This window comes from Ruditapes philippinarum, unplaced genomic scaffold, assembly GCF_026571515.1.
Source record: "Ruditapes philippinarum isolate M1 unplaced genomic scaffold, ASM2657151v2 ctg721_1_1_1_1, whole genome shotgun sequence".
NCBI classification, from domain to species: Eukaryota; Metazoa; Mollusca; class Bivalvia; order Venerida; family Veneridae; genus Ruditapes; species Ruditapes philippinarum.
This window is the reverse complement of record NW_026863746.1, coordinates 514094-530464: the sequence shown is the minus strand read 5'-3', so window position 1 is coordinate 530464 and position 16371 is coordinate 514094. Positions and strand designations below refer to the sequence as shown.

General features: G+C 32.1%; 1 protein-coding gene across 1 annotated transcript in view; it reads left to right on the top strand.

Moving 5' to 3' along the window:
• The first annotated feature begins 3443 nt into the window (after positions 1-3443).
• The window catches only part of LOC132723204 (cytoplasmic tRNA 2-thiolation protein 1-like), a 32777-nt gene continuing 19849 nt past the window's right edge, over positions 3444-16371 (top strand). Inside the window, exons 1-6 of the mRNA XM_060707883.1 lie at positions 3444-3594; positions 6073-6196; positions 7201-7319; positions 7976-8032; positions 11241-11298; positions 14058-14135. Of these exons, the coding sequence (XP_060563866.1) occupies positions 3538-3594; positions 6073-6196; positions 7201-7319; positions 7976-8032; positions 11241-11298; positions 14058-14135 (493 nt within the window). The 5' untranslated portion in view covers positions 3444-3537. The remainder of the gene's footprint in view (positions 3595-6072; positions 6197-7200; positions 7320-7975; positions 8033-11240; positions 11299-14057; positions 14136-16371) is intronic.

The window sequence follows — 16371 nt, the reverse complement described above, 5'->3', positions numbered from 1 at the left end:
ACCCACGATTGATAAACATGTCACATAACATGCAATCAATAAATAAATATAATGGTTCGGCCGTGGGTATCCGACGATGAATATATTAAACCTACCTCAAAGCACGGTAACTGCAAAAATGAAGTAAATTCAACAGGAATAATAGCAATTTTTAATATTTAATTGAAAAGCAATCCAAAACCAACCAAAGCGACAATAAAAACTTATATCATTTGATCCTTTAAAAGGAATCATTATTTTGTCTCTGCATAGATCGACGCGCGCTAGATCTCAGTATTCAATATGAACGATTTTTATCATACCCTACATAGGGAAGAACAGATATCTTGACAGAACAAATCAGGCCGGTATGTGTTTTGTTATGCTTGTGTTTCTGGCAGGCGTAAAAGCACTGATAGGTGTCATAATTTAGTCACAATTGAATACAAATCATATAAACCTGATGCATTATTTTGTTTTCAAGATTGTTTGCGATATAAAGGTGACTCTTTCTTAGGGGGACAAAGATTCATCACAGTAAATGATAACTTCTGGTGCATTTTTACGTTTACGTTTTTACAATTTTTTGGTACTGTACATAGTATGATAGTATATAAATTACATTCCAGATTTTCCTAACAATTTTTTGGAGTTATTCAAATACATTCCTTAACAGTAGTAGGCTTGACTTTCTATAAATTAGTTTTATTATATGTTGCCAAATTTAGTTTTATCTAAAGGCAAAGATGTATTATAATGGTTTAAAGGGGCTCCAATAGGGGTTTGTGACATGACGGGACTGAACATGATTTTTCGTGATTAATGTTCCATTTGATGTAGATCCACGCAGATAACTTGTGTGCAAAATTTTAGATTCTTCGCCCTCTCCGTTTTGTCCAGAAAAATATTGTTATTGTAAAAATGACCCAAAATTTGGAAAGTGTTGCAACACTTTTTACTGAAAATTGGGCTAAGAATGACACAATTTTTTTCAGTTTATTTCCGAGTATAGTTTTGGCTCATCTTTTGCAAATATTTGTATTTTAAGTGTTCAAGGTGATCTATTTTTGGATCTTGTGATCCAGTTATTTTATGTAATTCTTTTCCTAAATTATATATGCTATGTAAAATAATTACGTTTATACATACATATGCAAATTTATTTATCTTATTGTAATATTATAACGTTTCTTTTACGCGCCAAATGGAGTGGAGTTCCTTTAATAGTTCATTGCTAAAAATACTAGCTAAGGTAATTGTTTAATGAAGAATAAGCAATCAAGAATGTAAGATGCGTGTGCATTACATATATAATATCCATACGATTGCATATATAATCACTGGAAAGTGATCATATTATTGTGTTAGTGCGATTTATGTTTCTTTTATTTGAATGTAATTGATTAATTGAATTTTATTTAATTAATTAACTTGTTTTTTTTCCGCATGTTCAGAGATGTAGATAATATCTAGATCTATGTAGTTATCTATGTCTCTGGAATGTTCCATCATTAAATTCCCCATGGTAAATTCGACTCCATTGTAAATTTTAACATAATAGGAACAACGTAGAAATATAGCACCAGTTTTATACAATTAATGTACCTTTAAATTATGTAACCGTTTTTTTAGGCCTACCGCTAATAATATAATTATATCTTAACATAATACCTTGGTTACTGATACATGATAGCATACTGTATCAGTAACCCAGGTTGAAGTAACATTTTACGACACCACCCGACACAGAAAGGATTGTAATATGTAAAGTTGCAATATTCAGTAAGTGCCTGACGCATACCTTTATGATAAAAATGGAGCTATAGAGATACAGTAAGCTAAAACGCTTGATGAAATATAATCTTTTTTTATACAAACATTAGCGTTTTTTACCAGCTTTTGTTTTATTTGCTATTCTAGTCCTGAATTTTAACACCTAGCAGGTCTTATCCTTTTTAACTTAGAAAAAAGAATGAACTATTTTAGTTCATTTATTATTGCTGAGTCTAGGAACGTCACACTACTTTATTAACCCAGTTACTATGCACTTAAGGTATCTGCTTAGGGCCCAACCTCATACATTGTGTTTGTCCCTGGTGCAGATGAATATGTAAATTATGCATATCATCAAATAAATTTATTTAAAATAAACGTATTTAACATAAATGCTTTGTTTATTGGATCAAACATGCATACTATTTCTTTGGTAATTGTTCGCCTCGAATAATCTAAATGATTAGTGATTTCAATTTCGTTTCAAGTACATTACAAAGCAACAACAATAACAAATTATAAGTACTTATTTATAAACATCATTTAAAATATAATCAAATTTTCTGCCATTAAATTTCATTTTCCATGAAAGGAATTTTCATCGCTTGGGATTGAGAAGTGTATGCCTCAGATTTGTCTGTATGAGAAGTATTAATTTTATATAAAAATGTTTGCCAATTTGCTATACACAATCTGATGTCAGTTGATGATTTATTTTAAGTTGTTTAGTGTTGGCCTATCCAATTCTTACCATCTTTATTCTATAGTAAAGCAGTCTCATTGGAGGCTAAGGTCTGGGTTCCCAAATCCCTGTCTTCTTGTTTAAACATCAATACTAAGTCTATCGAAATAAAATAAGGTCAGAAATATATGTTTCGTTATCCATCTAGTTGCTTCAGAAAAAAAAAATTAATTATGTCATCCTGAAATAGTCCAAGTTTAGAAGTAATGTCTGCAGACGTGCATTACATCCCAGAATTGCGGTCCTGAAGAACACACTCCCACACTAGATAATACACAAAAACTTCACTGATAAAGTAAATAGAGGATATTGAATGAGTATGGAACTTATATTAAATTTATTAAATAGGTTGAAAATATCATAGTATGCGAGCTTTTTGCGAGCATTAAAAATATCATTATATTCACCATGTTCAATAAATTTTGAATCTACAAAATATAATATTCTATTTATCATACATATATCCAAAATGAAAATGGTTTACAGTTAAAGAAGTATTGTTTATTAACGGACCTATAGTGCAAAATTCACATTAGCACATTTTTACGCGATGTGATGTCTGCATATAACGCAAATGAACTCAAGTAAAAATTTTATTACACTAGTGGGATATGATTTTAATGGCTTCAATACGCTCCTGCGCCGTTGGTTATATGTCATAAATACACTAAACATATTACAAATCAAACTAAGAATAACATTTAATGGGAGCTTATCAAAAATTTAAAGAAATATTTTCTAGATTACAACAGGTTAGGAAGTGACCACTTTCAAGTCATCCCTAGTGAGACTGATTGTATTTTAAACATTTTTATTGTATTAAAATGTGTACATGAAATGTCATTTCTGGTCCTTTATAGGTTAATTTTTGTGTATATTTGCAGGACTTCAATGCTGTGTGAAGGTTGAAGAATGATCAAGGAAAACTTTTAGTGGTGTTCAACCTATTATACCGTGCACATATATACGAACGTCCCTACACAGAATTTAGCAACGTATTGTCCTTACCGGAAGTGACCGAAATTGTCAAAATATTGGGAAATATGCCGATTAAGTGCAATATATGCGGGAAATCAGCAATACTAAAGCGACCGAAAACAGTATTTAATAAACATAACTATATCTTTACACAAGTAGTTTTTGTAATCTCCAAGATCGTCTTGAATTGTAAACAGACACTTTGTCATTATAATTCGCGACAATTCTTTCACATTTCGTACATAATCAATTCGGATAAATTTTTTAATGTTTGATATAGTTTAATATCTGCTCACTTTTCTAACAAAAGTTTACTTTAAATCGGTAGAACACAAAAATTGTAACATATATTCAGAAAATGATGCTTTTGTAGTCCCATAAATATTGATATCACTTTGAGATATTTTTGCTTCTGCCAGTTGTGGGCAAAGCAAAGTCGTATCGAAATTGCTCAAAAGCGATATTTTTGCTTATGCCAGTTTTGGGCAAAGCAAAGTCGTATCAAAATTGCTCAAAAGCTATAGCATGTTCTGGCTATATACGCATAAATTGACTATTTCAAGCATATCTAGCAATATATTGAAAAGTTATTGTACAGGGATCAAAATTTTTATCAGAGCCACTCGTCCTGCAGCCTGTGCAGGACAAGTAGCTTCAAATTTCCACTCTTCCTGCATGCTATGCTCAGGGATCACGTTTCTAGGCGACTTGGGCGACAAAGTCGCCTTGTCTCTCTCCATTTTGCCCGGATCGCTCAGAAAAGCGAAAACAAAGTCTCCCTAAATTTCAACAAACGCTTACAATAAATTTTAAAGTGTCAAGCACCTCGGTATTCGTCTACGCTCCTCCTATTTCAAAGCGATTTGTTAAACGCATTTTCATTGGTCGGTAAAATTGGAAAGCCAATGAAACGCAGCGAGACAATTTAGCGAGTGTTGGAATTTCATGGTTGACATCTTAGGGTATTGTCAAATGCCGACTTATTATATCAATAAACAACAAATAAACAGATTAGCGGCGATTCATGTCAATTAGGATAAATTGGGGGCATACTTATTGCATTAATTAGTCGGTAAGTTTAGTGATCTTATTCACACATTTTCTCTGTACAAAAGCGTGTCGCCAAAAGTGTTGGTCACATGTATCGATGTTTACAATTGTCTCAGCAATTTTGAAAATGCGTCTCTGTTATAAATGTTGGTGATGATTTATCCCTTGATTATTATTCTTTAAAAGAACTTTTTTACCGATAGATTTAATGCATTATGCAGAAAAAGTCTGTCGAAGAAAAAATAATAATCAACTAGCTACACGTTAGATTTTCTTTCAAAAATAAATAAATAAACTAAATAAAATTTAAAAAAAGCATCCACATAAACCTTATTAAGTTTATATGAACTTTGACTCGGCACTCCCTATGAATATTTCTGGGGAAAATAATGAAATACATGTATAGGGCCTAGGGGCCTACTAGTGATACTAAAATATTTTATTTTATTTCAGCACAACATCACATGGCTGCAGCATTAAAATCAAAACAAGCTACACAAAACCTATGATTAAGATGGTATAGAAGGAAAAAAAACTGCCACATTTGTAATTTTGCTGTATATTGTTATGTGTTACTTAATAAACTGTTATGTACTCCACATAATGTTAATCAATCTTAAAACATAGAAATGGAACATCAACACTTCAAAAAAATGCAGTTCGTATGCACTTCTCCTTGTCCCTAAAAACTTCTCCCTATTTTCACTGGAGGGAGAAGTCACTTCTCCCTAAATTTTAGGTCTAGCGTGATCCCTGATGCTACTTGTACTAAATTTTGGGCACAATTTTCAAATTAAATCTCCCCGAAGCTATAGAACCGTGCCGATCTAATAGACAGCTAGGAAGTTTCATAATCAGTTCGTTTACACAAATTTAAAATTTACACAAAGTGAAATTTAACGAACCAGAAACAAAGCTTGTGTTTTAGGTTATGTATAAATCTCGCGCTTTATAGAGCATTGGTGGGCACATTCCAGTTACACCTGTATCCAATTAACTATGCGTAAAGTGCACAATTTATACGTACCGTAAAACACAAGCTTTGTTTCTAGTTTTCCATTGCTAGATTATGAAAATTCTAGCTTCCTATTATATTGGCATATTTCCGCTCGTCCTGCCGAATGCGCATTTTACTATTTATACTCATTCTGCATCAATCTCTACTCTTAAATACGACCAGACAAGTGGAATTTTCGATCCCTGTTTTACAATTGAATCTATTACAATAAGAGAAATTTAAGAACTAGATTTCACCTAGACTCACTCAGAGGCCCATATAGGTAAAAAGATCTCCTGTTATGAAATCTGAACAATTTCAAACCACTTTAATGGTACATATGGCCCCAAAATATCAACTTCTCAAGGAAGAAAAAGTACCTAGACTGAATGCATTTTAATGGTATAATTTATTATTAACATTCAGCTGAGTTGTAACTGTGCATGAAACAATTCAGCGCCCCTTTAATCTTTGTTTTTCACTCGTTTATTTTGCACATACATGCTATTTTGATGTCTCAGTTGTCACAGAATCAGTATATTTTTCATTTTAGGGGGACGCTTTGTGCAAAGAATGCTTTTATTATGCCTTTGAAGAAGAAATTCATAAAACAATTATAGATGCCTCTCTCTTTACCCGTGGGGAGACCATAGCAATTGGAGCCTCTGGTGGAAAAGGTTTGCCTGCATTTGAAATAATGTTATAGTCTTACCTAATTATAAAAAGCTGCTTTGTCATTTCTTGTTAACCATCACTGATTGAAATAAAATATCAGAATAAGGAGTGTAAATTTATCATTTATTAAAGCTTGTCAGTTTCAAAATGTAATTTCAGTTCTCTAAATTACATAGTTCAACATTATTGTGCTCATCTAATTTTTAATTGAACTGAAAATATTTGGTCTTCTGTTCTTAGAGATCATACAAAGAAAGAACTTTCAGAGAAAAATATAATTAAATTTGTCCTAATTATAACGGGAAAAATAATTGAAAATACAGCCTATTGGATATGGTATTCTGTGTAAATGTCTTGACTTTTTATGTACATATAAATAGCAGCTCTCATTTTGTGGTAAATTGTAAAGATAATGCTCATAGAAACTTTATTGCCTTGTCATCCACATAAAAAGAATAGTTTAGGATTGTAAATAAAGGATAGCTCTAAGACCCTGTAAACAAAGGATAGAACTAGGACTCAGTAAACAAGGGATAGTTCTAGAATTCTAGCACTGTATTGATAGGCTGTTTTATTACAAGGACAGTTTTAGGACTCTGTATAAGGATAGTCCTAGAATCCAGGATAAAAGATAGTTCAAACTTCTAGGACTGTGTATAATGATGATGTGTTGAATAATTGATGTAAGGATAGTTTAGAACTTGGTAGAAAAAGGATAGTTTAGGACTCGGCGTAAACAACAGATAGTTCTTGTTGTCTGTATAAGGATAGATCAAGGTCATAGTATAAATATAGTACTAAGATTCTGTATAGGGATAGCTGTTAGACTGGCCAGTCTGATGTCAATATAATGTGCAAGTTATTAGTTAGATCAGCATAGCAAAACTATAAAATTGGACGGTGTGCTCATGACCTCAAATAAACACAATCTTCTATATAACTGGATAATTGTTTAGGTAAACACCAAAGCAAACACTCACTGTCACATGCATGCATTCTTTTACAGATTCCACAGTACTGGCATATATTTTGAAGCTATTGAACGACAGACATGATTATGGTGTGAAGCTTGTTCTGCTGTCAGTTGATGAAGGAATTACTGGTTACAGAGATGACTCTTTGGAGGTATTGTGTTAACCTTTAATCTGAATATCAGAAATGGAATGGAAATATTTGAAATTCATTAAAATGTCCCATTTTTTGTGAAGGTCTATTTGTTTCATACTTCTGTATTATTTGGTTTCTTGGCTGATGGTTAAGTAAAGTTGACTTCAGGACTACATGTATATACCCGGCTAGTGTTTCACTAACATTCTGTAGATTTTGCGTATTTTTTTACGTAAATTTTGACTAACGCAAAACATAAAATTTATGTAGTTGCGTTTCATTTAACAGACCGTCTAAGTTAGCCAGTAATAGGTGAGGTAACTTTACGTTTAAACTTAAGCAAATGTGTAGCTCAGAAAGTTTAGTGAAACGTAAATAAATAAGTTATTTCTGCTTATGCAAAAAGTGATGTTCAAACTTGAGTTACGATAATGTTAATATGTTAGTGAAATGCACCCCCAGTATGAAGCGCAGACATTAAAATGAAAATTGATGTATTAATGTGCTGATATGCCTAATGAACAGCGATGGTAATTTTTCTTAAAGTCTTCCAAGTTTTGTGTAAGAAACTTCCTTCACCCAGGGATTGGTACCATTATTTTAAAAAATATTAACATTTATTTAATGAATTGTGTGAGAGTTATTATTAATATGAAATTTGGGTATATTTTCAGACTGTGAAAAGGAACCAGAAGCAGTATGATCTACCACTGAAGATTATATCTTATGAGGTAAAGTATTCTTTATATTAAACAGACATTATGCTCATGTTTTTGTTGTCAGTTAAGTTGAGATGAATTATATATACATTGTATATTTCAAAAGATTGCCTATTTTGATGAAGATTGACTAATAATTCATATTAACATATGTCTAGGGTAAAATGTAAAAACTATTTTAAAAAATAAAAAAACTGCCGCACTCTTTTTAGCAACTGAGTTTTCACTGAAATATTTTGAAGGTTATTTATTAAAATTTCCATGTCTCGTGGGTGAATATCATTAAAAGTAGAATATGAAATTGGAAACAATTATAACAAAATGTATACTTATTTTGACTTTTACCTGCACTCTCAATATTACACTTGGATGGGTATAATGTCCCTTTCAACATTGCTGGCACTGGATCTGTAGACTTCAGGGGTGCATTTCACTAACATACTTACGTTATCATAACTCAAGTTTGAACATAACTTTTTGCATATTAATTTGCGTTTCACTAAACTTTCTAAGCTACACATTTGTGTAGGTCTAAACGTAATGTTACACTCACTTATTGCTGGAGTAAATTGCACGTTCTGTTTAGTGAAATGCAACCATCATTAATTTACTTTTTTTTTGCGGAAGTCCAAATTTACGTAAAAAGATTCGGTAAACTTAAGGAATATAAATGAAACACTCGCCAGATTAACAATTTTGAACTTGACAGGGGCGCATTTAGTCTGTAAGTATTTGGTTGGTAATTGAAGGTCTTACCCTGAACCCGGAACCAGAAGTGATTCGCCTATGCAGTCTGAATAGGTTATTTACTGTTGGTTACTTAATTTTTGAAATCCCTTAAGCTTTGAATGGACTGTTCCAAAATCAGAGAATCCATTGCACAAATTCAGCAGGAAATTTGTTAGTGTCAACATCCTCCAATATTATAGTTTGTGTGTTTTGAATAAGATATAATGAGGAAATACTATATCATGGTAGGGAACTGTTCACGAAAAGAGGAATAAGTCAGCAAGAGTTGTGCTTCCTTGTAAAGATTGTAATATATACCATGTTATATATTTTAGATACTATAAATAACTTAAAGCATGATGCACCACCATATGAGTTCACATGCTTATTTCTTTTGATCTTGGCTGATTTAATTTAGGAAATAAGTCTTGTATCAGTATTTTAACAGTTTTCACTTTTATAAGTCAGAGTCAGTTATTTAAAAGAACAAACATATTTTCGTGTGGCAAAAAAATTGTATTTAAGCCTGTCATTATGAGTCCATGATATATAAATCTTATTTTGTTACAAGGCTATTGAGTATAATGATTGGGAAAGTAAAGCTTAAGTGAAATCATGGGTTGATAAGTTTCATAACACAAACTACCGGCTTGTGCTGGATGCATTGTGAAATTTACAAGCTATCTTTATTTCATCATTATATAGTTTATGTAATGTATACAATATTTATCAGTCAATCCAGATTCGGGGCGTCCGTGGCCGAGTGGTTAAGGTCGTTGACTTCAAACCACTTGCCCCTTACCGCTGTGGGTTCGAATCCAGACAGGGACTTTGGATTCTTTCATGTGAGGAAGCTATCCAGCTAGCTTTCGGAACGTCGGTGGTTCTACTCAGTAGCCTGTTTGTGCCTGAAATAATGCACGGAAGGGCACCTGAGGTCTTCCTCCACCAGTAAAGCTGGAACGTCACGATATGACCTATACTGTGTCGATGTGACGTAAAACCCAAAACAAACAATCCAGATTCACCTAACTTTGCTCTAATGGATATTGCCATAGAAACGGCTCAAGTTAATACAAGTCTGTTAACTTTAGGAACAACATGCAGCTACTTGAAGGATTGTCAGACTGTATGCGTAGGGATTATCATTTTACGTCATTTTCCAACTATATGTATATACCCTGTAGGTTCAATGCCATTTAGAGGACGGAAATTAGTTTCAAAAAGCAAATCATAAGACGTCTTTCACACATGTTGCTTAATTAGTCAAAAGCATCATGACATTGGCAATAAAGTGCGCTGATTAGACCGTAGTGACCATTTTGTTTTGTGTGAAGTTTTTTAAAGAATTGTTTTTTCATTCAAATAATTTTTTAACATTGTCCTATTCATGTTGGTATTTTGTGTATTCAATGGCTTGACTTATATAACAATCAGAGTAAAGTCTACATAATTTAGGATCATCCCTTGTATGCAGTCAGAATATTGTTCAGAATTTTATATTTCATTCAGTTATATTGTAATGTCAGTTTTTAAAATTGTTATTTCATAAATTATAATTGAAAACAGTTTACTGTTACATTTGCAGCGCATCAGATCTATTATTGATTCAGTACAAAGCATATCAACAATATAATTATCGATACTGGATATCAAATATTGACGATATACCAATTATATTGATAATTTTTTTGTCTATAATTCACTTTCATGCCTGTTTAAATGATTGCAGTAAAACATAATTATTCAGTTTGTAAAAGTTTGATGACATGTCTTGTTTATAAATTATTATTTTTCTTCTCATAACTTGTATGAAATATGTGCATTACGTAACAACAGCATTAGTTTTAGACATGACACCTGCTTCTGTTATTGGTGAATTTTCATAATTTCTTGACATTTAAACGGGTTCCATTAATGTTTTTTTGACTTGACAGGACAGGAAATAATTATTTTGAAATGTATTTTCCATTTGATGTAATTCTTGACCAATAACTTTAATGCAAAATTTCCGATCATTGGCTTACTTTGTTTTCCCAGTATAATAATTTTTATCATGAAAAATTACCCAAAATTGAAAAGCGTTGCAATGCTTTTCACTGAATAGCAGAGAAATACAATTTTCAATTTATTTCTGAGTATATTTCTTAATTATCTTTTGCTTATCTTTCTGTTTTAAGTGCCTAACTTAATCAATTTAAAAATTCAAATGTTATGTTTTTTATGCTTTTGGACCTCAATGGAGTTCCTTTAAATTAATTAATTAGTCAACTTTCAAATGTGTATTGATTATTTATTGACAGAAAAATATCAATGATACATTGTTATTTTTTCTATTGATGACAAGTCTACAGCACATATTGTGGCCTTACTGCTACAACAGAATAAGTCCTTCTTAATTTAATAGCAGTTAATCAGTTATTGCACTAAGGTGACAAATTGTTTATTATGAAGATTAAAATGTATCCATTTTGTATGTTTTATATTAAAGGAATTGTATGGTTGGACCATGGATGCTATCGTGAAACAGATTGGTCTGAAAAACAATTGTAAGTAATTCAGGGAGTTTTCTAAAAGAATAGTTGATTCTTATCTTCTTAATGAACTTGTGTAGAAAGGCAAACACTTAAATGGGAAATGCCTTTGGATTAGTTTTTTTTCCTTTGGGTCAAAACCCATATTACTCATATTATGTTAATAGCATGTTATTTACACAGTTTGACTAATACAAGAATTGATGCTTATTTACTGCGTCAGGGGCATTAATTCACATTTCCCAGCATTTGATTATATTTTCGGCTTATATGAGAGTTATGAATATTTTTAAACTGATCCCATTTAGTGTATAATTAATCAAGATGCTTTTCACATAGCAATTATTACCTCCCCTGGCCGCCATTTATACGGTCATTTCCAATATGTCATATGCTTAAGATAAAAATTACTCGTAATTCTATCATCTTCATGAAAACTGTTAAAGATCTTTAACATATTGGTGCGACAGTAATATATTCCATCGTATATGTGTACAAAAATTTGACAATTCACATAAATTGGCTTTATATATTGATTTTTTCATACTTTGTCAATTATATTAAATAGAATATTGACCCACAAAATGGCTGGCAAGGGAGGTAAATATTGGAAATATCACTGTAATAAGGAACTATCCATAGGTGTATATTGTATTTTCTTTATATCATTATAAACTATTAATGGATTGAATAAAAATAATCATTGTTCTACTATACAAATATAATTATTGTAGAAAATTGAAATGTGGGTTTCTTTGGAAGAGGCCTCTAATTACATAGTGGTATGCACATTTTACTGTTAATGTTCTTTTGCCATGCAATTTTGTCTCTCTAAAATTCACTTCTGGTAAAATGAGGCATTGCAAAATTTTTTTTTCAAAGAAAAAGTTCCCAATTTGTTGAACAATTTCAATATATAAATATATAAAGGAAATTGATCATAAAGACTTTGATTTGATAAGAAATGTTTTCCTTTAATTTTCACTGTTTTATTGTATGGGTTTATTTTAAGATAAATTTATTAGAAAATGTAAAAAACAACAATGTTATCAGGAAATACATAGTGACTAACTGTTATAGATGTTAATAGATGTTTTTGTCTTATGAGGTTTTTTGTGGTGGTCTGTTGACATTTTTGACAAGGATAGTCAATAAGTTATCACTTTTAGATACGTGCTGATTTATCAGTCATTGAACTCTTGTTTATGGATTCTTCTTGTTTTGTGAATAGATGTTATTTTGTAGATGATAAGGTTAGTTTCCAGCATGTCTTCAGAGAGGAAGAACAAGGATAGCCGTTGGTTCCTGAATTCAAGCACAGAAAGGCCCTTTAATAAAACCATTGTCATTTTGTTTAAACTCTGTCCTTTTCAAAAGGCTTTTGTAAAACCACCAATCTTTTGTAAAACCACTGTCATTTTGTTTAAACACTGTCCTTTTCAAAAGGCTTTTGTAAAACCACCATTCTTTTGTGAAACCACTGTCCTTTTGTAGAACCACTGTCCTTTTGTAAAGCCATTACTCTTTTGTAGAGCCATTGTCGTTTTGTAAAACCTCTGTGCTTTTGTAAAACCACTGTTCTTTTGTAGAACCATTGTCCCATTGTGAAACCAACATCCTTTTGTAAAACCACTATCCTTTTGTTAAACCATTATTCTTTGATAAACCACTGTTCTTTTGTAGAGCCACTGTCCTTTTGTAAAGCCATTGTCCTTTTGTAGAGCCATTGTCCCATTGTAAAACCACTGTACTTTTGTAAAGCCATTGTCCCATTGTAAAACCACTGTACTTTTGTAAAGCCATTGTCCTTTTGTAAAGCCATTGTCCTTTTGTAAAGCCATTGTCCCATTGTAAAACCACTGTACTTTTGTAAAGCCATTGTCCCATTGTAAAACCACTGTACTTTTGTAAAGTCATTGTCCTTTTGTAAAGCCATTGTCCCATTGTAAAACCACTGTACTTTTGTAAAGTCATTGTCCTTTTGTTAAGCCATTGTCCCATTGTAAAACCACTGTACTTTTGTAAAGTCATTGTCCTTTTGTAAAGCCATTGTCCCATTGTAAAACCACTGTACTTTTGTAAAGTCATTGTCCTTTTGTAGAGCCATTGTCCCATTGTAAAACCACTGTCCTTTTGTAAAGCCATTGCCCCATTGTAAAACCACTGTACTTTTGTAAAGCCATTGTCCTTTTGTAAAGCCATTGTCCTTTTGTAAAGCCATTGTCCCATTGTAAAACCACTGTACTTTTGTAAAGCCATTGTCCTTTTGTAAAACCATTGTCCTTTTGTAGAACCATTGTCCTTTTGTAGAGACATTGTCCTTTTGTAGAGCCATTGTCCTTTTGTAGAACCATTGTCCTTTTGTAGAGACATTGTCCTTTTGTAGAGCCATTGTCCTTTTGTAGAACCACCAATCTTTTGTAGAACCATTGTCCTTTTGTAGAGCCATTGTCCTTTTGTAGAACCTATGTCCTTTTGTAGAACCATTGTCCCATTGTTAAACCACTGTCCTTTGATAAACCACTGTCCTGTTCTTTTGTAGAGCCACTGTCCTTTTGTGAAGCCACTGTCCATTTGTAGAGATTGTACCATTGTAAAACCATTGTCCCATTGTAAAACCTCTGTACATTGTCCTTTTGTAAAGCCATTGTCCCATTGTAAAACCACTGTACTTTTGTAGAGACATTGTCCCTTTATATACAAGCTTGATAGCTTTAAGACTTTTGGTCACAAAGAATTAAAACTTTTTTCAAAATTATTTTAACTTTTTGCAGGTACTTTTTGTGGTGTATTCCGACGTCAAGCTTTAGACAGAGGTGCCCTTCTTTTGAAGGTTGATAAAATAGCTACAGGTATGTCTGTGTTTCTAAATGTTCTGAAAAGAAGAGGTTACATGTTGTAAAAGTCTACAATATAGAAAAGTGGATAATATCATTACAGTAGAAATGAGTTACAGTTATATGAGAATACAGTTATTACATATGTTGACCACTTTTTGGTATTTTTCTTGAATTGTAAGTGCCGATTGCAATAATTATGTAAATTACTTTATTTGCTCACCTAACAATATTTTACATTTAAATACATTTCCAAAATTTTCATGATAATTAAAATGAATCTGGAGGCATGCTGCTTTAAAATAAAAATATCTGCAAAAGATAATAAAAGAGATTCCCCTAATTTGAAAAAAAAGATCTCAGTCACATCTCTTTAATAAAGCCAACTGACAAATATTGTGTTGCTGTAATGAAATGGTACCAAAATTAATGGTGTAAGGGAATGTAATGGGCTCAATAAGTTATAAAATAGTAAATGAAAGCATACCGTTGAGGTTATGTAAATATGAAAATGTAAAGGGAAGTGGCTAGAAGTTTGAAACTGTCTTCTTTCCTTATTTTGTTGGTTTCATTAATATAGAAGTTAGTCTTTTATCTGCTAAATTTGAAGTAAGGCCAAAAAAGGCAACCAAAAAAAAAACAACAAAAAAAACTCTTTTTTCTGGTGCCCGGCCTTAAAGGGTAAGTAGGTAGGAATTTTTTTACATGTATATATATTGTAAAGAATAGACTTTGAAAAAGGAAAAGTTGGTATTTAAAAAGAAGATTGAAATTTTTTGGGGGAGAGGGGGTGTCTGAGGGGGGGGTCTAAGGACTTTTCCTAATGTGAATTTGGTACTGTATGTTGTAAATTTAATGGATTTCATTATCAATCAGTCAGTGCTAAGAAATTATTCAGCCATATTTTAGACTCTGGTAAGACAGAGTGAACGTGCAGGTTGGCTTGTCTATACTTATTATCATATTTCTAAATGCAGGCAAGCAAAAGGAAGGGTCTTAGTAAATGAATGCACTGAATAAACCAATACAATCCCATATCTACGCTTTCCTGGAACAGGATATTGAAATCTGTTCATAATAAATGATCTTGTCTTAACATCTTTTGATATATTATTATGATTACTCTGACACTAGGGATTGGTGTTCCGTTGACGTCTATATGGACGTATTTTTGAAAAGGATTGATGTTTTTTCATTTCAATGTCTTTATATAACTTCTGCCTTGGGTGAGCAAGTGCTCATTGATGCTATTAATAACTTGGGTTCAAATCAAAAATGCTTAGTAAATAAGGTTACAGATTTCAAATAATTTGCAACACACGACAAATGTTAGTGAAGAAAAATAGTCAAAAATAAATAAATTTTATTTATTTGATTTGAGTTAAAAGCCTTTAAACACTTCAGTTTTAGCTTGACTATCCAATAAGAATAAGAAGAGCTATCCTAGTCGCCCGAGCGTCGGCGTAAGTTTTTGTAACACCTCATATATTTCCAAAGTACAGTCAAACTTGTATAAAGCGACCGCGCAAGGGAAACACCCAAAACGGTCGCTTAATGAAACAGTCTCTTAAGACAAAACATGATATAAAAGTCAAAATTTATACATGACATCTTTCTAATGCGGTTGGAATGTTTTTCAACTTCATTTTTATATAAATTTTGAATAATTAGTACGCTCCGATAATCTAAATGGATGCTTATGTAAAAATAACTCTGATATTTATTGACAAAACAGTTTTGATCCATTACGTACATGTTTGACATTTTTTCCAGAATTTTTTAACTTCTCCGTTGTTTGTCCTTTACTCCAACACGAAAACTTTATTAGTGAAGATACTTTCTGTTGTGCATTTTTTGTTTGAAATAAACAAACTACATCTGATTGTTACGATTAATTTAATTGATGATCAAGTTCAAGGTCAATTCAATGCAGTCTAAATGTCAACAAGCGAAGCGTATACACCATCTCAGTAGGGGCGGAGCGTTGCGTTGTTTATTCGATATAATTGGATAATACACGTCACGCATATACTTAACTTCATTTGCATACGCTAAAACGGTTTGGGAAATAGAGTTTTTCACACGTTTATTTGTTGTGTTTGATTTTTGACACTTGTCACTTTACGAGGCAGCGTTCTCTAAAAACAAAATTACTTGACAGGTAAAAGTGGTCGTTTAATGAAAAGATTGATCTCATTTAGGTGACTAATTAGCGGTCGCTGGTCGCGTTGAGCAAAAGTCGCTTAATACA